The sequence below is a fragment of the Haliotis cracherodii genome, unplaced genomic scaffold (assembly GCF_022045235.1).
Source record: "Haliotis cracherodii isolate W230 unplaced genomic scaffold, xgHalCrac1.p SCAF_9, whole genome shotgun sequence".
Lineage (NCBI taxonomy): Eukaryota > Metazoa > Mollusca > Gastropoda > Lepetellida > Haliotidae > Haliotis > Haliotis cracherodii.
This window is the reverse complement of record NW_027266343.1, coordinates 4017863-4039845: the sequence shown is the minus strand read 5'-3', so window position 1 is coordinate 4039845 and position 21983 is coordinate 4017863. Positions and strand designations below refer to the sequence as shown.

Sequence of the window (21983 nt, the reverse complement as noted above, 5' to 3'; positions counted from 1 at the left end):
GTTAGTCCAGCCAAAGTATAACTCCATAATACCAGCCTAGTTCGGCAAGGGTGGAATCTGTCAGTTAACTTTCTTGCCTCGGGAGGATGCAGAATAACCCACCGTTGGATACACTGATAAGTAGTGATGATAATCAAGCACAAAATAGGTCTCATGAGTATAACTTTATTTGTAAAGCTTGACAAAAATGACACATATAAAACTGTGGCAAAGGATGGTGAACATCAGTACAGCACACGATTAAACTATAATTGGATCCAACGAACAAAACGTGTTTTGTTGAATGTAACTTAAACGCTAAAATGAAAGCGCCGTAAATTTCCAAGATAACGTTTATAAATGTGAATCGAATTTTGATTGACGAAACATTAAATGATAAAAAACAAACCATAGTATGAAATAATGTACATCTCTGAACCAAAATGATAGTGTTGATTATATACAAAATAATACAGAAATGGTATAACAATGTCACATTCTATAAGTCTCGAAATAGTCTATAAGGACTTACGCACGATAGTTCGAACAGTCAGAAGATAGTACCACATGATATAAGTTTTGGCATTAATATACGACTATTCAAACACTTGTACCACTACACGACACATTGGGTATTGTTTATATATGTATAAATATACATGATCTATGCTGAGCTATTGAATGATCGTAATTGTGCAGAAAGCGTTCTATGTCAACAACAGCATTGCAACCTATACGTGATATCTTAACAAGTTGTGATCAAAGTGCATGTTTGGAGATTAAGTAAAGAACTATTTTACAGTTGCGTATGTGTGACACAATGGGCAATGTCATTTAAAAAAAATGATATGATGAAAGTCTTTATTATAATATCTTTTTATTATAAGTATTTATTTGTACTTTCATAACATATTAGTAAAATACTGAAAGAAGATATGATAAAAACATCGCCCTTGCAGTACACCTTGCTATGCTTCGTTTGAGCAAACTATGTCGATAATGTTTTTTCTGGCAAACTTGACGACTCTGCTTTATATATTAATGAGGCTCTCAATTTAAATTATGACTACATGTAGACGTAGTTCAGTAGAGGGGTTGGAGGTATCAAATCAGAGCAAAGGATTGCTTTTTCAATGAAATTGCATTAAACATATGCAACTGTAGAATTGAACATATCAATACCTATGTGCTAACTATCTAGGATTTCAAAATACGACAAGAAATTGCATTGGTCCCCGGATCATAACATAATGACATAAATAAAGCAATATTTACAAATATACACAACAAGTCACACGTGATTATGACGTATACGATGACGTCATGGTGATGTAAGGCGAGATGATGTCACTGAAATGTTGACTGGTATTATTGTAATGCCATGTTAAACATATTATACTGGGGTTAGTTATAACTGGAGTTAACCAATACAGTTGGATCTGGTTATTCCGAGCAATAAAACGCCATGGAGAAGTAGGACTAACAAAATATTGACTTTTACAAAGTGGATCCTTTGCCAAGTACAATTTCCGCTGTGTCAATCTGATGTTATTGCAGTTGTATATTTTTCATTCATCCATGGCTCAACATTTCTCTCCTGTTTTTCGTGTGATAATTATTAATAATATTATTGATAATATTCAACTATATATCATCATGGGAAAATAAGTGAGCAATTTCATTTGAGTATCCGCATAACAAAGTTTATAAATATCGAATCGATGTCGTGAGAAGGTAACTAATGGAATCATGGCTTATCCGAAAAATAAGATTCAAAACAATTTTATTGATGTTTTTCAGTACGTCACACAATATATCATTACAGTAATGTAACAGCCATCTTTAGATGGTAACAGATCTAGCTCTGATGTTGATACACGAGTATCTAAATGATTGACTGTGAATGACGAAACAGTAATGAGTTAATGGGCGAGATGTTTGTTAGGATATGGAAGCAAGCTGCGTTTAATCATGACAATGTATCTTGTTTCAAGAACATGTCTCTTTGATGTCTTCGAGTGCCACTTTCGTACAAATCTAATTGAAATCTAACGGGATTAATATTACAATATTTTCATTTAATGCCGGTTACAAAAGATCCAGGTTGTGTTAAGGTCGCGTTGACACGATTCAATAATGCTTCACAAATTTCAAATCATTCATCAATTTGTAACTATTGTTGCCTTTGCCAGGTCCTACAATGATATAAACGATTTAAACATAAATTCCTTAGATAAAATCCCTATCGAATGAATGTGGAATTCGTGTCAACTCGAACCGCACGACAATCACAAGATATAAAATCCAAACACGTATTTTATATGATTGTGCACACGGTGTTCAGCTGGTGTTTTTTAGACACACACGTTATTTTGATGTTATGCTCGTAGTGTAGTTCACGTACACAAACACGCCGAGATGTTATAATATACACATTGAATATCATTTACATACTTGATACACTTCAAGGCGACGTTTCACCACATTAAGCACGGTGTTTGAGAACAATTTGTAATAAATCATAAAATGAGCTCTCCTTTTCGTTCTTATTCCTTCCAAACCATTTATTAGAGAACTATCCTTTACACTCTAAAGGTCTTCCGGCAACATGACCATACGGTATAACCATCAGGCCTTTTTTTATCAGGTGGTTTACAAAAGTGTTGGCCTTAATATCAATGCAGGTGGTCGAATCAAATAAATATAAATTCAACATCCAGATTAGAACCGCTACTTGGTCACACCAACACGGGGTTACTATTGCGAAACGATACCGAAAGATGATTGGATTTGTAGTGAGAATATAGATGTTATACGTATTAGTCACTATTTCATACGAATAGCGGTATATAATCGCGCGGTCTTTTTATTTTATGCAACTTTAAAACAGAGTCGACCCAAAATTGTTTTGCCACAAGTCCATATTTATTATATTTTATAAGTTTTTTTAAGGCCTTATTAATGGTCCAATACTCACAGTCAACATCCAACAAGCAGATCTACCAAACCATGGAATGCAATGAGTAGCGTACATATGGTTTTGGTAGTACATGTATATGCGTTCCGCCATGTCTAGTGTGTGGAGGCACAAGTTCGTGAGGCAATTTATTATGACGAATCTATTTTTAGCCATCACTATGTTGGGACTTCGCTTTAATTTCCGCTAGGGGTATTAAAGGCTCATTTTTAAATACAGACCTCTCATCTTTAAATCTTTTCTGCTGTAGGATGTTGACGTATAATCCCGCACATTGTACTCATTCATATAAGTTTATATCAGTTGTGCTACTTCGGTTGGATTCAGAATAAGTGACAAAAAGTCAAAATTCATTAAACGCCAGAGACAAATGATATCCACAATAAGTCACTGTCACTTTCCCGTCACACTTAAAGTCGCAGGCCTCCGTTGTAGTTCCTGTGTGATGCATACCTTTCTTAAATAAAACAGAGAGATAATTATCAACATCGCAAATATTTGTAAATGTCAAACAGCACTTGGAACATCTCCTCTGTTATTTTGATAGTCTTTGTGTGAGCCTCTCTTTGGTGATATTTCGTCATTTCCGCCCTTTCACACTCGGACAACATCGCCATATTCCGGCGGTTTAATGCTGACCTCGACCTCTGACTTTGGTTGCACGAACTCATTTGGGATCATCACTGGACGTTCGTGCGCGTGGTGCTCGCTTGGTAATGGCGACTTCGCCTGGGGCATTGACGTGTCCCCGGTTTGGACCGACGTGTACTCGTCGTCCATGACGTCATCTGGCAGCTGACCCGTCCGCAGAGCTTGCAGGAACCGCTGGAAATGGATGATGAGGTAGAGGAATTATTTTACGTTTATCTGATTATTAATGTATTTCAAAATATTCTCAGTATAGCTCTCATATTAAGTTATGAAGAATTAATATTTTTGGCATTCCTGTGCAGGTGTTCCCGACGTGAAATGTTCCCCAGTATCAGCATCCCATAATCATGTACGTAATATGTAACTTTTTTCCCGTTTTTTTTTCTCCATTTTTTCATTGCTCCATTCATATTTCCTGTGGGTTATGCAATTTCGCTATGACTTAAGTAAACCGGTCTCAGCTGAAACGATTCACTTACACGGTTATTGTGTGTATGTGTGTAACTTACAGCAAAAGCATACCAGCGAAGGAAACTGTACCTCTCATTAGATTGTATTATATTTTTTATTTCCAATTGAAAATATCTTAAGTTAGCGTCATGATATCCGAAAATCCAAATGAACTCATAGAATACTTCTACATGTTTTGTTCAAGTAATTCGACGTGAATTTTTCAAATGAAGGGTTATGCGGTTGCAAATTCATTTCTAACCCCAGTCTTCATGGAACCAATTTATTGTGCAGAAAATTACCCCGCCACAGATTACTTTTTACAAACTGTTGCAGGAAGGAGTAATGGTTAAATAGAATTTTTTTTACATTTAACAACAGTTCTTACAGTTTTCAATTACGTATACTATCTAATGACACTCAGTTTCTGTAATGTTATGTTCATACGTCATCCATACTTAGACTGATAGTGTATAATTGTTGTCAAATCTACATACAAGACATCAGATTGATGTTTAAAAATCATCATTTGTTTTCCTAAGTTATATTAAACTTGTATTATATACACTGTTTTACATCGAAAACATATATCACGACACATATCGTATTCGCCATGAAATATCGTGATACATATCGTATTCTGAATATAATATCGTCATTCGTATCGTACTGGATACAACGTTAATACATGACAGTTCGATTTTGTGCATTGAACAGACACAAACCAGCATTAATCCTTAAAGTTACTTCTACAAGGAGTTACCTCCCTTCAGTTATATGAGAAACCAATAAGAACGCTCTATTCTGGAAAAACATGTAACGCCTTAACTATGTATTTAAACCAATCAGAAACGCTGTATTATCGAAAAACGTGCTGCATCCGTTACGTTAAACCAATGAGAAACAGTGTATTAGAATCTCTTGTTACCCCTTTTAATGACCCGGTCTCCTTCCACACGGCGTGCGCAGCTCCCAGTATCACTCCGAAGATGATTGGCGAGATCGAGGCCAGCCACCCCAGGTACTCCGCCCAGCGCTGTTCAATGCTCACTACCGACTCCTGGTAGACGTACACGGCGAAGTAGTAGATCAGCAGACACTGTAAGGAGTACAGAACATTAAGTATGTATATTCATACTGAACGGCAATGAAGTGCGTGTCATTTGGCAGTTCCAGTAAGTTTGATAACGTCATTGGAACACCTCTTAATATTCCGACCTCATATTATTTTGGGCGGTGGGCGTGGTAGTTGTTTGACTATTAGAGATAATTTTTCGGACATTTCTTCTAGACATACACCTTTCTTCTCTGAAAGTTAGGGCCGATAAATTTTAACGTTTTGCAAAACACCTTTCTCAGGACTTCCATCACGTCTAAAGTACAATTACCCTTTTCTAAAATTTGAGGACAAATTACTTTTCTCAATATTTTCGGAAACAATGGTGTGGTTTTTTTGTTTTTTTTAGACAGATCATACTCCCCAAATATTAAAAGGTCGATTCAAAACCGTCGCGCAGTTTTCGGACTTAGATCGATATACAAACAGACGATATCCCTAATTAGATAAATAGCTCAGTGCCATGCAAGATACGACTGAAACCTAATGGGCCGTTCCGAAAGTTGACAGGGGACTTTGCAGTATGGTCTCCCGTATAGTGGATTAAACTCAAGCAAACTGGCAGTTCCACCAAATTTGATTCTAGTCGTTCATATGTCAATTTGTTGGATTGCTTACACAATTCTACATCAAAGAAACGTGTAACAATCCCCCTAGTTACATGGAGACAATGTCTCAGTTTCACAAATTTACAACTTTTTTAGATTTCAATAATTTTAGACTAATACTCACACGCAAAAGAAACGCAAGTCGATTATGCAGTATACATGTTATTCATTTTCAACAGTAAAGGCAAGAAATACTAATAGAGCAAGAATGACAAAAATTTGACTGAAGACAGTTCAATGGATTAAAAGGTAAATGACATAATTGTTTTTTTCAAATGTTAAGGGTTTACACAGTTTCGGGTCAATACCCGAATTGTCCGTCAATACCTGGTGTGACCACCATTAGCATTGATCACTGCCACACATCTCCTGTGCATTGAGTGGATCAGACGATTTGTGAAGCCCTAGGGATCCTCCTGCACACATCCAGAGCAGCTGTGCGTAGGTCATCGGCAGTTGTAGGGACTGGGCACACATTGTGCAGACGCCTTTGAACCTCATCCCACAAGTGTTCGATGGGGTTCAGATCAGGGCTGGCCACGGTAGAACACGGATGTTGTGTTGTTGCAGAAAGGCCATGATAGCTCTGGCAACATGGGGACGAGCGTTGTCCAGCTGGAAAATGTGTTGTTGATGTTGTGCAAAAAATGGAACAATGTGGGGTCCGATCACTTGGTCGATATACCGCTGAGCAGTGACGCCGTGTCCCCGACCTTGACCAACATTCAGAAAGCACATGGATCCAAGTCTCGCATTAAGTCCAATCCCTGCCCGAGGAAGGTCATCTGTGGTCTGTGTAGCATTGTATCGATGCAGGAGACGGTAAATTGTGGTTATGTTAACTTTGAAATGGCGGGCAACATCTTGGACAGACTCTCCAGCTTCCATACGTCCGATAGCCTGGTTTCTCTGAATTTGAGTTAGGCGTGACATTGTTGACCAAGGACTGGAAGGTCCAAGAATTGGCCACAGTTTTATACCCCACTACAGTTCATGACAGTTCGTGCATTTTCGATTTCCCGAGAAATGGGTGCATGATACCCACATATTCATTGAAATGGTGCGTTTTGGCGATTCGTTTTTTATGTTGCGTTTTTACTCGGGGCTTCCAAAATGCAACCAAAAATATTGATAACACCATCAGGCTTCACTACATGCTAAAACTCGTATCAATTTATGGTTCCGTGTTTGTTACCTATTTGCTTAAAACCACATGCGTTTCTTTTGCGTGTGAGTATACAATAGGAGACATACCGTGGAGTATAGTCATTCTCTATTGATGAATTAGGCTAATAAAACTATCGCCATCTGTCAATCAAACATGATTTACCAATCAGAAGCCCGAAGTGATACGGAATTAGCCAATTTGACCAGCTACTTCAAACTTGTCGGAAGTATATCAAAGGTTTTTTTAAATATATATTTTGTAAATCACTATTAACCAGCATATGTAAATCTAAATATATCGGGGATTACGAAAAGGTAAAAAATGTAAAGTAAAATTAAGTGAATATTTAAAAAAATGTATCTGAAGCTATTGATTCATAAAATGTGGGGAAAAACATGTATAAGGTGTGTCCCCCGCCGTGATATTGGTAGAATATTGCTAAAAGCGGCGTAAAACCATACTCACTCACTACAACCATAAAGATTAAAATAACGTGCGTGTACGACATTGTCTCCCTAGAATGTTAACGGAGTGTGAAACTCTGCCACAGGTCAATTAGTCGTCTCTCGGCTTATTGACACATGACTACAAACGTCATATAACTCAATTTGTAGGATCTATCTTGTATATTAGCAGTAACTGAACGCTATAATTACATTAGAATGTCTTAATTCTACAGAAGGCAATAAATAAACGTCTAGACGTATAATGAAGGTCGCACCTTGTCCCTCAATAAGGGGAACTGACCGACAGAACAGAACTTCAACACAATCAGACCGCTATTAGCGGTATAAGTAGGACAGGGATGTTATATGTATGTACATAGTATTCATTCATGCATAGATGTGTATGTACAGTATGGTTTACGAAATATGGTTTTCAGAAGACGCAGATATAAATAAACTGCCGGGAAAGTTGAAAACTTGAAAATTGGATTTGACCAATAAAACTGTCAAACATTACTAGGCGGAAAATAGTCACCTAAACACTGCAAACTTAAGTTGAGTGAGTAAGGTTTTACGCCGCTTTTAGCAATATGTCAGCAATATATCACAGCGGGGGACACGAGAAATTGGCTTGACACACTGTACCCATGTTGGGAATAGAACCCGGGCCTTTGGCGTGACCAGCGAACTCTTTAACCATAAGGCTACCTCACCAACCCGCAAACTTAAGGTCCATAACTATGATACCAGTATCAATCAGCATAGAAAAAAACATTTCTTGTTTGTTTCAGTTTCTAGTCAACATGTATACGTTCTTTTGCCCGGCAGATTAGGAGAACACATTGGGTCTAAGCGGGACTTATAACAACTCACTATAAGAGTACACATTTTTTAAATATAATATTCGGACTTTGTCGCGCTGAATAGTGTAAACAAATGAAGCATACATGGATTGTTGCTATAGCAGGGTGAGAGATAATTGCGGCTTCCTGGTTCAAATACTGGACACATGAAAAGATTTGATCACCTACGAATTTTTTCACAGTGATTACAGATTCGAGTAAAAATCGGTAATTTTTCAATAGGAAGATAGCGGTTACACTTGGAAGGGCGGGAAATTTTGTTTGCGACAGTTTATGTTTTAGTACACGCTACAGGACTCACGGGGGCGGTAGTGTAACATAATGGTTAAAGCGTTCGCCCGTCACGCTGAAGATCCGGGTTCGATTCCCACAGAGGTGCAACGTGCGAAGCCCATTGCTAAAAGCGGCGTAAAACCATACTCACTCATTCACTCAATACGTACAACTTTATCTGAAGGGAAGAGATCAACATTGTTTTGGGACCCTCAAGACATATTTTTTGTCAGAATGTGAACGAATTTATTTTTCACAACTTACACAACCTGGGAGAAATAAAGTTCTGTGCTACAAAAAAAAAGGTGAAGCGGTCATTTCTCCTTGTTTGATAAAACTCAGATTGACCGGAAGTTGGGGCTTTGCTGGCTATGGTCACCTACCGCGGACACCAAGGAGGCCAGTCCATACCACAGACTCATAGACAGACGCTCTATCGGCAGCCGTAATGTCTCCTGGCGGACTGGAACACAGAACATCAAGTTATAAACTTCAAGCTTCCACCAATAAACAGTGCTGTCAACATGGAGACATTAGTCTTATGTGGTTGAATGCCATGATTTTATTCAATCATTCAATCATAAATATACTGAGTGAAAGAGCTGTTGTTTTGTTTTCTTCCCTGCAGCCACCCCCATTCCAGTCTCATGACGGCATCTTGTTAGTAATCGATAACTAAACGAGTGGTTGATAGCATGAGCATCTACCCAAGCTGTTTCCATACTGACACATCCTGATCCGCGCCTGAGTCGACTGAAAAAACCTAATCTGCCTAAAAATGTACCTAGGTGTCGTTACAATGTGTCAATCGACATATTTTGCATATGTAAGGAGCCAGGTGGCCGAGTCATCTAATTCTCCACAGTTGCATCCCCTTGGCGTGTCAGGATCCTATAAACCTGGGCTAGAATCCCAGATTCGCCCTGATCATGATTATCGGTTTGTCAAATTCATATCAGTGATCTTTGGTGCCTCAAAAGCAGTAAACGTCTTGGTCCTGAATCACTCCGTGTTTTCCCCCAAATGAAGTTGAGGCATGATATAACTACGAGTCTGTAAAGCTGTAGCATAACCCAACTTACTCGTTCACTGCGTTCATAACGGGTACCCGGTTGGTTTAGATGGTCACATGACCGTTAACCTTCTTGCGTTTCACAGGCATTTTGGGTTGTATACTCCCAAGCGCGACGAGAAAGAAAATCTGATCCATTGACGGAGGTAATGATGGCGTTAGCGCTTTGAGCATGCGTCAACGGATGGCCTACACCGCATTACAAATTATTATTATTATGTACAGATTAAAATAAAAAATGCACCAAAGAGGGTTTGGGTGATCCTGGCACAGTCAGGCTGGTTAGGCTCATCATCAGATCCGGGCCCTTGACCCTCTACACGCAGCCCTGACATCATCATCTTCATCATCATCATCATCATCATCATCATCATCATCATCATCATCATCATCATCATCATTTTAAAATATTATCATTATTATTATTATTATTGCGGTGTACTCACTGTAGCCGATGATGAAGGGTACCATGCTGAAGATGACGAGAGCAAACAGAAGGCGATCCATGTAGAACCGGATGATCATATACAGGTAGATGCCACACTGTGGACACAGATGACAAACACATTAGACCCCGTGCCGGATATTGAAACATAAACAACAGAGATCAAACACACGACCCTTCCTCTGACACACAACCGACGGTGTCGTGCGTCGTCATGCACACCTCGCCGTCACACAGAGCATATTAATCATTGCGCGTCCAGTATTACAGCTTTCGAAACCTTTTTCTTCAACGAAAGAGAATTACAGTGACCTTGCGTTTCTTTCAGTTTCATAATTATGCCATGAAGATCGGGGTAGATGCGATCTCTCGCTTTGAAATGAATGCGTATTTGAATGCGGTACCAACTGTGAGGTCTCAATGCAGGTGTAGGTTTATGTCGTTTTAGTGTGACGATGAAAATACGACGTGTATTCTTTTACGAAGAGGCATGTTTGATACGATTTCATGCTTTATGATTGAGTGAGAGACACTCAGTAATTAGGTACAACGTACACAATTTACTCAAGAGCGTAAACAGGGAAACAATACTCCGGTCATAGAGATTATTCAGTATTCAGTTAATAATGGTAATATGAATACAGGACCACAGAAGAATCGAAAGACAGTAGTCTAGACTTTGGTATATGAGTTGATAGGTCAAGACATCTGTGACGATTATGGAGGGATGAGGACATAACTGTGACGTGTATGGAAGCGTAAGGACATACCTGTGACGTGTATGGAAAAGTAAGGACGTACCTGTGACGTTTATGGAAGAGTAAGGACGTACCTGTGACGTGTTTGGAAGAGTAAGGACGTACCTGTGACGTGTATGGAAGAGTAAGGACGTACCCGTGACGTGTATGGAAAAGTAAGGACGTACCTGTGACGTGTTTGGAAGAGTAAGAACGTAAATGTGACGAGTATGGAAGAGTAAGGACGTACCTGTGACGTGTATGGACGAGTAAGGACGTAAATGTGACGAGTATGGAAGAGTAAGGACGTACCTGTGACGTGTATGGACGAGTAAGGACGTACCTGTGACGTGTTTGGAAGAGTAAGGACGTAAATGTGACGAGTATGGAAGAGTAAGGACGTACCTGTGACGTGTATGGACGAGTAAGGACGTAAATGTGACGTGTATGGAAGAGTAAGGACGTACCTGTGACGAGTATGGAAGAGTAAGGACGTAAATGTGACGTGTATGGAAGAGTAAGGACGTAAATGTGACGAGTATGGAAGAGTAAGGACGTACCTGTGACGTGTATGGACGAGTAAGGACGTACCTGTGACGTGTTTGGAAGAGTAAGGACGTAAATGTGACGAGTATGGAAGAGTAAGGACGTACCTGTGACGTGTATGGAAGAGTAAGGACGTACCTGTGACGTGTTTGGAAGAGTAAGGACGTAAATGTGACGAGTATGGAAGAGTAAGGACGTACCTGTGACGTGTATGGAAGAGTAAGGACGTACCTGTGACGAGTATGGAAGAGTAAGGACGTACCTGTGACGTGTATGGAAGAGTAAGGACGTACCTGTGACGTGTTTGGAAGAGTAAGGACGTACCTGTGACGAGTATGGAAGAGTAAGGACGTACCTGTGACGTGTATGGAAGAGTAAGGACGTACCTGTGACGTGTATGGAAGAGTAAGGACGTACCTGTGACGTGTTTGGAAGAGTAAGGACGTACCTGTGACGTGTTTGGAAGAGTAAGGACGTACCTGTGACGTGTATGGAAGAGTAAGGATGAAGGAAATGAAGCAGAACAAGGCAAGTAGGAAGTCGGGCCTCTTGAAGAACATCATCACCCTCTTGTTGACGCAGGGCAGCAGGTTCTCCCAGATCATCAGTGTGTGGAGACCCTGCAGCAGAGTACACAGTGAAGGAACCAGGTTTCCACGGACATCTGCTTCTACTGATATTTACATGAAACTTCTACCAACATTAGGTATGATGAAACGACAATCACCGAAGTCCATGTATTAGATAGATAAATAGTTTCGTTGGGTGTCTACAATATTCGTTATTTTGTGGTAGTGTATTCAGAAGTACTATAACGCCATAGGCCCATGTCACCCATCGTGAAACACAGAGTGTCTCATTAAAACAGCTTCATATAACTAAACTGATAAACATTTTAAGATGGTTGCATTAAACGATAGCATTATTATATTAAATCCATCTTCTATATATGGCAGCTACAGACATCCCATATTCTTTAATTTCTTGCGTCTCCAATCCACCTGTCAGTTTCCATTCGTAGTTTATGAGAACCAGATCTAAACTGATCTAAAGCGCGTCTATATTTCAAAATGGTTGACGAAGTAGATACTGGGTTCAACACTGGAATTAGGTCCAAACAAAGACTATTCAAATACAATGCAGAATATGATCAACGAGGATTTTTTAGAAAGTTGCCAAGGCTTGGTTATCAAGTATGGCGTCTTTGCAGATGAGGCCTTATTGATTTTTGGATTTGTGGATTTATATTTATTCACGTAATACAATAAAACAAGCAGATAAGCTAACATTCCCAGGGGGGTTCATATTGACTTACCAAGTGGTGAAGACCGAGCAGGAAGTACGTTAGGTAGATTAGGGAAGCGATGAAGGGAGACAGGCTGAACTTGTCGAACGTGAGCGGAATTGTTACAAATATGAACGACAAACCTAGAAACAGAGTTGACGAGAGAAACATTTCAAGTTTAGTACGTTTCATAACATCAACGACGATCGCTTTGCATATTCATGATATATCAAAATATACTCAAAATGCTTATTTATTACAAAAAACATTATTTTCTCATTACAAAAGCAAGTCATATTCGGGATGCATTAAAAGTACCGAAATAATTCATAAATACAATTAAATGAAACGTTACTCTTATATGATCAACTAAAAAAGCTCCAGCGTGTTATTTTAAATAATACAATTCGTCAATACCAAATGACGTGTTCAGTGGACATGATAATAACTCATTTACTCCAAAGGTTCCACTGATATTTTTATATTTATATTAAATTAGATTTTTAATGTACCGTTGTGTTACGGTAATTGAACGGTAAATATAAACTCACAATCTCATAACAAACGCTGGATATCTCAGGTTACTATTTTTCAAAAAGGACAAACAGTCATTTAGGAATTCAACGTTACCTGGTTTGACGCCCTTAGCGTTGGCGAACCATCTTTGGTTCTGGGAAGGATCGATGTAAGGAGCTATCGCCAGGAACACCAGATGTGGGATTAGGGAATACAGGATCAGAAGGATACCCCAGGCACTGTAGTAGAGTTTGAAACATAATATTAAACAATGCTACATTTTTTTGTTACTTTATTATTCGTTGTTAATGTGTTTAATGTTTGTTTGATGTGTGTATGTAAAAATGGAGTAGAAATATAATCCAGCCTCTAATCAGGCGATACTTAGCAGATCCATTTTGAAAAACTTTTGACATAAAATGCTTTTTACACGAATATTATGATTGAAATCCTTAAATAACTGCAACTGGTGAAAGATAAATCATGCTTTCGAAACAAGCCAGTCTGTCTGGCAAAAGGTTCACGTAACTGGCAAAAAAACAGCATGAAAAACGCATGTAGGCTTGGCTAAAAGGCTTTATTGAAAGGCAAAACATGTTTTTGATCCTTGAAGCAAGTCAGCCCGGACAAGCAACACGGGAGAATCAATAGAACCAGCGACGGAATGAAGGGGTATCTCCATCATGGTACGGCCAGTGTGGAAGAAGTGATCAGAGGGACGTTAAAGTCTCACACTTACGCGTTGATGATGACCTTCTTGTTGTGGATGTGGGTTCCAAGAGTTGGGAGGATCCCTGCCCAAAGGCCGAGGCTGAACAGGTGGACATCCAGGGCATCGATCCACAGCTGGACAGGGACAGGAATGTCACACTTTCAGATACTATGCTTTGACATTAATTATTGCATATGTTCCTATACCTTGCTCATTTGAAAACTAGAATATACTGACATGGAAATGTCCTATTTTCAAATACTTTGCGTATCTGAAATTGACCTAAACGGTCATTTTTTAAAATATACATTGCTCCTGTTGAAACCCAGAATATTTGCATTAACATGTCTTATTTTCATATAAATGAACATCGCTTACATTGAAAAATATATTTCGTTGCTTATAATGAATATTATATTACAAAGAAATTTATAATCGAATAACGTTGTGGTCCATGTCTTTTGCATAAAATGAAAATGGACTTTGTCTTGATGACCGACGTTGTAGTGACTATGGAATCAATGCACTAACTATTCTAAAATTGTCATACTACATATTTTCCTTCCAAATTAGTAGGGATGTTCTTGTCACGGGGATCTACTAGAATACCGCCAAGAAACTATTTCTCCCTGTCGTGTAATTCAAAGTGCATTTCTATATTTTACTTCTACCGCGGTTTACAAAATGTGTTGGATGTAGATGATTCTGAATAATGTATGCTCTGAAAGAAAACGTTTTCAGGCATCTATGGCATTTTCTTTTCCCCATGGAGTCTTATACAACCTATTAAGAAGGTTCCGAATATTCGTTAATCGTTATACGGGTATACATATTCAACAGTTTATCACAGCGTAACATGGACTCCATATGAAAGATTGCATTTAGATGGGTTTGATGATGAGGATAAATATTTAATAGTTTATCATTGCGACTCATGGACTCCATGTAAAAGATAACATTTGGACATGATTGATATTAGATGACGAAAATCATATCATATGCAATTGTATTTATACCTTCGGGTCTCCGAGCTGAGTGTAGAATATGTTATTCTCTTCCAGTTTATTCGTGACCGACTCGTGCTTGGAAGTTGATCCCGAAAACATCTGATAGAGGGAGCTGCAGGCATTCGGGACAGTGGAGTATGCATACCCCAGGATGGTGAGGAGACAGATGACGGTCAGGGGTGTCAGCACATACAGGATCTGTTCAGACACATCCATGTTAACAAGGATTAGACAAGTTACTGAAGGTTCCATACTGAGTCAAATACGTTCTCTTTAATACATGAAACCCGTGAACATACGCGGTAGAATAGGTCTTCAGCAACCCATGCTTGCCGTAAAAGGCGACTCTGCTTGTCGTAAGAGGCGACTAACGGGATCGGGTTCTCAGGCTCGCTGACTTGGACCATGCATGTCATCATATATCCCAATTACGTGGATCGATGCTCATGATGTCAATCACTTGATTGTCTTGTCCAGACTCGATTTTCTTACAGACCGCAGTGATATAACTGGAATATTGCTGAATGCGGCGTTAAACAACAAACAAACAAACCTTTAACATGACTAATAATTCTTGCATATTGCACACTGCTATTTCTCTTGATAATATGAACCTTTTGAGAAGGTCATACGGTCATTATCGGTGATTGATTGCATGCTCCAAGGATCAGGTTCTTATTTATCATATTGGTATTTGTTTCAGAAACACATTACTCAAAAACAGCTGTGCTACATTTATTTTCCATTAAAGGCATACGGCAGCTTAGAAGGGAAAGAGAAATTTGAGACGTGGCTTTTCATTTTAACCTTAGCCCTAATAAGATGCATTAGCATGCACATCTTGACAATTTGTTTGTTGTGTACCTACTTAGGCAAATAAATGTTTAAAGCATATATAAAATATCGTAATCATTTTTCACATTACTGAATTAACACGATCACAGTTACTTTTAATTTTGGTCAAATCTTCACGACATCTTGCCATTTGTAATACATAATATGACTTTTCAGAACAGGAAAATTGTTAAATATCAGATGAAATTGAAGTCACTTGTGTATCATACATATAGCAGAGATTTCTTATGAATATGGAAAAGGTGTTTCCGCTTTTATTTACATATATCATGGCAGTCACAACACTGATTCATTATGACAAAGGTAACTGATATATGTTTCATTCACTCGTAAAAGGTGACTGGTTTAAGCAACGTCTTTGTTAACTGCAAATAAGATTGATATGTTGTTTCATTATAACCATCCATCACTTGCCTTTCCTATGCCCTTGGTCCCCTTGAAGACGAAGAGGAAGATGAGGATCCATGTCGCCAGGACACACAGCATGATGTACCAAACCACGGGCCCGAAACTCCCGATATACTCGGAGCGCTGCAGGAACTGTTTACTGAAACCAGAAGATGAATTGTGAATACCTATATGTGGATGTAGACGCGAGCACCTGTTGTCATCACTGATTTTCAGTGATCCATTCATACAATTTTTCACCTCTATTTTGCCTCTTACGCCAGTGCAATCTGTACCGCTAGATCATCGATTCTGATTATTACCTGTCGTTGACGTCTTGTTTTATATAGGATAACGTCTAGAAACAAACCTTTGTTTTTATAACAAAGGTACAATGTTGAATGAGTTGAAACTTTGAGTTAGATGGCATTTCTTCGTAAAACTGATAAAGGATACCCCAAAATTGAAAACTGATCTGTTAACCGAATCCGGCATTACTTAGCATGACAAATAACATATAACGTACATTACAGGGATGTACGGTAAAATATGCAACTGTAAAATAACTTATATTGTTATGTATAAGTACTATTAATATGGCTGTAGAAACCGCAGCAAATGATTCGGCTACCAGTGAAAAATATCGAGTGCTGTCCCAGGCCCCGTTCCACAAAGCCATCTTAGCGCTAAGGTGATTGTAACTCCCATACTCCGATACGATAGTCGTAGCGCTAAGATCACTTTGTCGAAAGGGGCCCTGGCCAGGATTGAAAAGCGGTCGGCGACAGCGAGTCGAATTTAGAGTTATCCACCCTAGTTGTTTACATGGCAGGATTGATCGTTCGAGACGTTTCTTGACGGTACAGTTTCCACACTGTACCTACACAGGGTGGAAAGAGGGTGATGATTCGAGGCATTTTCCGACCTGGCTTGCGTCTTATCTTCTTGCAAAGTGCTGTTTGGATACGTAAAACGGAATGTCTGCCAGCTCCCAACTCTGTTCTGGATTCAAGAACGGCGACAGGTCCGTGTCAATATATTCGACAGTGACAAATTGGTGGACTCTCGTGAGTACACTAACATTAATCATAGGGCCTGTAACTTATCGATGCTGCCATTCGATTGATGTCCCCGAATATAATTGTGCTTCTGACTGCTAAAAAATAAAGGAATTGTCAGCCACAAAAAATGCATTGTTGCAAGCTGTTTATTAAAAAAGACAAAAAGGTTCTCTGGCTTTAATTAAAACAAATATCTGATTTTGCAGACGTAGCTGGTCTCCATACAAACTCCCACACACCCACAACCATCCCCCACCCCTACCTCCACCCCCACCCCCAACCCCCACCCCCACCCCCACCCATCATGGTCCAGACAAAGCTTTTGACTACTGTGTCCAGCATCCACACTAGAGGAGTACGTTCCTTTTCAATTCATTAATTATGATATAAACCAGAAATTAGTCAAGACTGATGTAAGGAACACTTTATCAGTAATTGCCTCATCCTCGGTCAAGCGGTTTTATCATTCCAAAACCGCATCCCTATTTGACATACGACCGTAATTCTATGGTGATATATTCACGAGCACGGTCCAAATCTATCACATAAACGAAAGACCTTTAACATTAGGGAATATCAATTGATTGTGTCACTAAAACTCATCTGTTTTACCCTGAGGCCTTAAGGAGTAAATTTACAATTTGGCAGCTCGACTAATCGAGAAGACCAGTCTCCGAAGATTGATAGCACAATTGCCCTCAACAGATAGGACACATAGTTCCACGGAAACAATCCACTGCAATACCACGGCGCCAAAAGTCTTGGAGGAAGCAATTTTCTTTTCATCACTTCGGATGAAGCAAAAACTTGCTTGGGTGTTTCAGGTTTCTCAACACTTATGTGGTTTATTCCCTAATCTTTTACCTTAATTTGAATAGGATATTAAAAAAGTTAAAAAAACGTCTTTAGAATCCTTCTCTCCACACTTTGGTTAATTTCATACTTTATTAAAGTGACACTAACACATATAAAAATTTAGAAATTAATTTTGAAAATGTAAAATTGGTATTGTCTTCGTACTTGCAGAGTCTTACATTTTTGTAACGACAGATGTTTGAAGAAACAAAAGACAGATGCTTTTAATATAAGCGTGTTCGGATATCATCAGGTTGTTGTACGCATTTCTTTCATTTACGGCATTGACGTTTTTCATATTATAATGGCCACTTTCTTCATGAAGTGACGTCATAGCACGTCAGCATTATAGCCGCATGTTAAACGTGAACTCCTGGTCTGCCGATATTTTGTTTAAATTAAAACAAACCTCTTTTTAAACTTAAACCTCTAATCAGCAACCTCTTATTACAAGTATGGGGTACTCTTTTGCTTCGGAATTTCGACTGAGTTGAAACATATTTTTCTTATGGTCAGTATGTTGAATTTACATGTAATGTTGCAACATTTTAAGGAAGAGGTTAATTGTTTAAAACAAGAATTATATATGAGGTAGAAAAGATAGAATTGTTTGTTCTCAACTAAGAAGTGTGGAACCAGTCATGCTGTAAGTCTCTTCTGTCTTGATCGGCTGGCAGATCAAAGACGAACCTAATCAACAACATCGGAGACAAATTGCTTGAAAGAAACTCAAGACAGTGTAACCTTATCCTGGTACACGAGACTCAACGCAACACTCAAAGTAGATGTAGTAACCCCAGAATGACGCCAATTCCTCTTGCAGCCTGAGCATTGATTCCTTGTAACCACAGAACCAATTCCTACCAATTCCATGACGAGAATACCTAAGACTGTAAACTGGTTTCTTTATTTTACAAAAATCCATCATAACGTTTTCCCCTTCATAATAAAGACATGCTAACTGCAGTACGTTCAGCTATTTTGTGGTTGGATAATGTGTTCTATATTCTTTATAAGAGTAATTGTTCACTTGTCATGGAGAACGAAAGAAATCAGAAAATAAGAATAAGGCGACTTGTAATCCGGTGATCTTTCACATCCGTTGATATGGTGATGTGTGTAAGCGTATTCATTTTGAGGACTGATTCGTGTTTGCAGTGGCTACAACCATGATTGTGAAACCATCGTTACATATGTACATCGCTGAGGTTGTTTCCCCACGTTTGATGTGTAGAAGAAAAGGTTCACTTCTTACCAAAGATGAGTACGATCATTGAAAATGACACATCATAAACTGACACCATCAATTATTTCATCCACTAGCCTCCTTCAAAGACCAAATGAAAATGAATTGAAATCACTATCGAAAGTAAAATTGTGTTAAATAATACGGAAAATGAGTAACAGTTATATTCTTGTTCTTAAATCATGAAGCATGATCCAACTGAAATGTCATGATGACCGTTAAAATCGGTTGGCATATAATGAATAGTGCTGAGAATCAAATGATATCACAGCGCATCAAGCTTTATACACATGATTTCAAGTGTCCCTTTCATCTCTATGTCGAAATTTACATGAGATTGAATCTCTTTGGAAGATATTGATTCATGTCCATTTCACCAGGAAACACATTTCATTGAAATTTACATGACTGGTCATGCGTGTACAAAAATGACTTGGATAGTGATGGGTCATCAACTTCCATTTCGAAATGCCTACAAGGAAATTAACATTATCGAACATTGGAACTTGAATGTCACAGGGCATAGTCCTGATTGGTCGGAAACTATGAGCAGCAGATGAGGTAATGTTTTCATACGCTCGAAATCGGACTTGAAATCTGACATTCTTTGGAAAAGGGGTAAAAACTGCTTGAAGGTGTCCATTCCTTAAATTAAGTTTCTTTGTAAATATAAACGTCAACGAAAGAGATTATTCAGTCTCTATAAGCAACTACCTATAATGTTATATTTTGAATTATGTCTCATGCCTAACAATACATGGAAACTCTACAACACAAAAAACAACGATGAAGTCCAACCAGTCGAACCTGGTTGTGTCGAACTCGTAGGGACGTGGAAATGAGTTCGAGTTATCCAGGGTTCGAAACATCAGGGGAATGTTATGCTCAATTTGGATACTTGGGACTCCGAAATAAGTTCGAGACAACCGGGAATTCGACATATCCAAGTTCGACACAACGAGGTTCGACTGTAATGGCATTTGAAAATGATTTTGTTTAATAAAGTAGTACAGATTATCTCACATTACAGATATAAAAAAGAAATCGCTTGTTCTATGTCTTGAAGCGGTGGTCGCAATTTAATTTGTCTCAATCCCGGGTCTTCCCAAAAAGATGAAGTCGGTCACTTTGGTTGGTAGCACATTTTATCAATGAAGAATTGATCAAAGTTGGTCAAACATATAAGTTATGAGCGAAAGTTACAGAAAGAAACAGGGCACACAGATATCCAGGCCCCACCGTTGGGCCCCATAACTATTGGATCGTGAGTAATGAATCGTACAATGGACTCCGTTTTTTGCAGATATTTCTTATGATAATGGAAATGGTTTTGTCGCTTTTCTTACTTCAGATGAACAATTGGCTTGCCTTTGCATGTGTTTGTGGTGGGTGCCTCGGGTCGGTAGGAAACGCTCACCCTTTTCGCGAACACCTGGAATCATCACTATTTGATAGTGATTCATAAACACATGCTCATGAGATGGTCAGAATCGTAGAATCGACTCTGTTTTTGACTGATTTCTTATGAATATGGAAAGGGTTTTGTCGCCTTTATTTACAAACATAACCATGACTACATCCTCCTTCAGTACATGGTCTTTAATGCAACCCCATTATCAATCTGTTGCATCTGTCTTCGAAAAGGAAGTTTACAGAACCTCTGTACCCTAACTAAACCCTTCAGCGTTTCAAACATACGTTGCTTCGTGATTATTGGTTGTACCTTGTTGTAAGTGCGTTTACAGCAATTGCAGAAAAAATAGTGCTTGTTTATAGGTCTCCACCAAACATCTCTGGTGTTTGGAAGCAACAATGCACTGAGTTTCTTTGTTCAGTTCTTAAAATCGAAAGGCAAGATGATAGTCATGAATTACCCATGATTGGGAAATGAAGTCAGCTACTGGACCGGCTCTCTAAATCATTTTGAAACTTGCCTCCGGAAAAACACACGACTAGAAAGGCAGTAAATACCCATTACAATAAGGTTATTTCTGGATATCCTGTTTGCTCTGAGCAAACATCATTTACACAAACGATATAATATCAAGTTACAAAACCGTTACATTTTGGGCAAAACATCTTCAAATCTCAAATGTTGGAGAAGCCAATCCAATTATTTCTTGGAAACCAACCAAAGCGTTATATTTCCGAGCAAAATAAAACTTGTAATTGTCTGGAAGGTTCTTGATGATAATGCCCATGTACTGCGTCGACTGCAGTTCATATCACGCAACTTTGAATCCACAACTTGGGCCAAGTGAAATCGATCAAATGAGAATCTCACAAAATTGACAGTCTAATATCAGTTTCTGAAATAAAGCCCCTATTCAGTCTGCGAGTTTGAGGAAAATTCCTACATGGTCTACTAAAGCAAAGTAAAGTAAATTGCTTTGCTTCTGGCAGTGAAATTGGATTGAAGTTGCATGTAGATATAGATATAGCACGGACTGGGTCAGGCTGTGTTGCGATGCAATAGATCGGTTATTGCCTGATATTGATTCTCCGTCGAATCGTCATAGGAGGGATTATTATAGACACCCAAAGTAATAACATGGCGAAGTCTTCGTCTTTTGCAAAATAGCTTGAAATACGTGCTAAATCATAAACATCAGTCTTTACCATTTTTTTCTTGGACATTGCGTTCGTAAAACATGCAGATGAATTTGATTTTCTAGGGTTATCATTATAATTATTTCTATGTTCAAAATAACCGTTGCTCTCACTGGT

At 38.7% G+C, this 21983-nt stretch overlaps 1 protein-coding gene across 1 annotated transcript in view; it reads right to left on the bottom strand.

Annotated features, from left to right (window-relative positions):
• Positions 1-1512: 1512 nt before the first annotated feature.
• The window catches only part of LOC139452524 (sodium- and chloride-dependent transporter XTRP3-like), an 81024-nt gene continuing 60553 nt past the window's right edge, over positions 1513-21983 (bottom strand). Inside the window, exons 5-14 of the mRNA XM_071234033.1 lie at positions 16122-16254; positions 14862-15050; positions 13873-13979; positions 13248-13372; positions 12648-12760; positions 11812-11952; positions 10051-10147; positions 8916-8995; positions 4986-5156; positions 1513-3781 (exon numbers count right to left, since the gene is read on the bottom strand). Coding sequence (XP_071090134.1) covers positions 3551-3781; positions 4986-5156; positions 8916-8995; positions 10051-10147; positions 11812-11952; positions 12648-12760; positions 13248-13372; positions 13873-13979; positions 14862-15050; positions 16122-16254 — 1387 coding nt within the window. The 3' untranslated portion in view covers positions 1513-3550. The remainder of the gene's footprint in view (positions 3782-4985; positions 5157-8915; positions 8996-10050; positions 10148-11811; positions 11953-12647; positions 12761-13247; positions 13373-13872; positions 13980-14861; positions 15051-16121; positions 16255-21983) is intronic.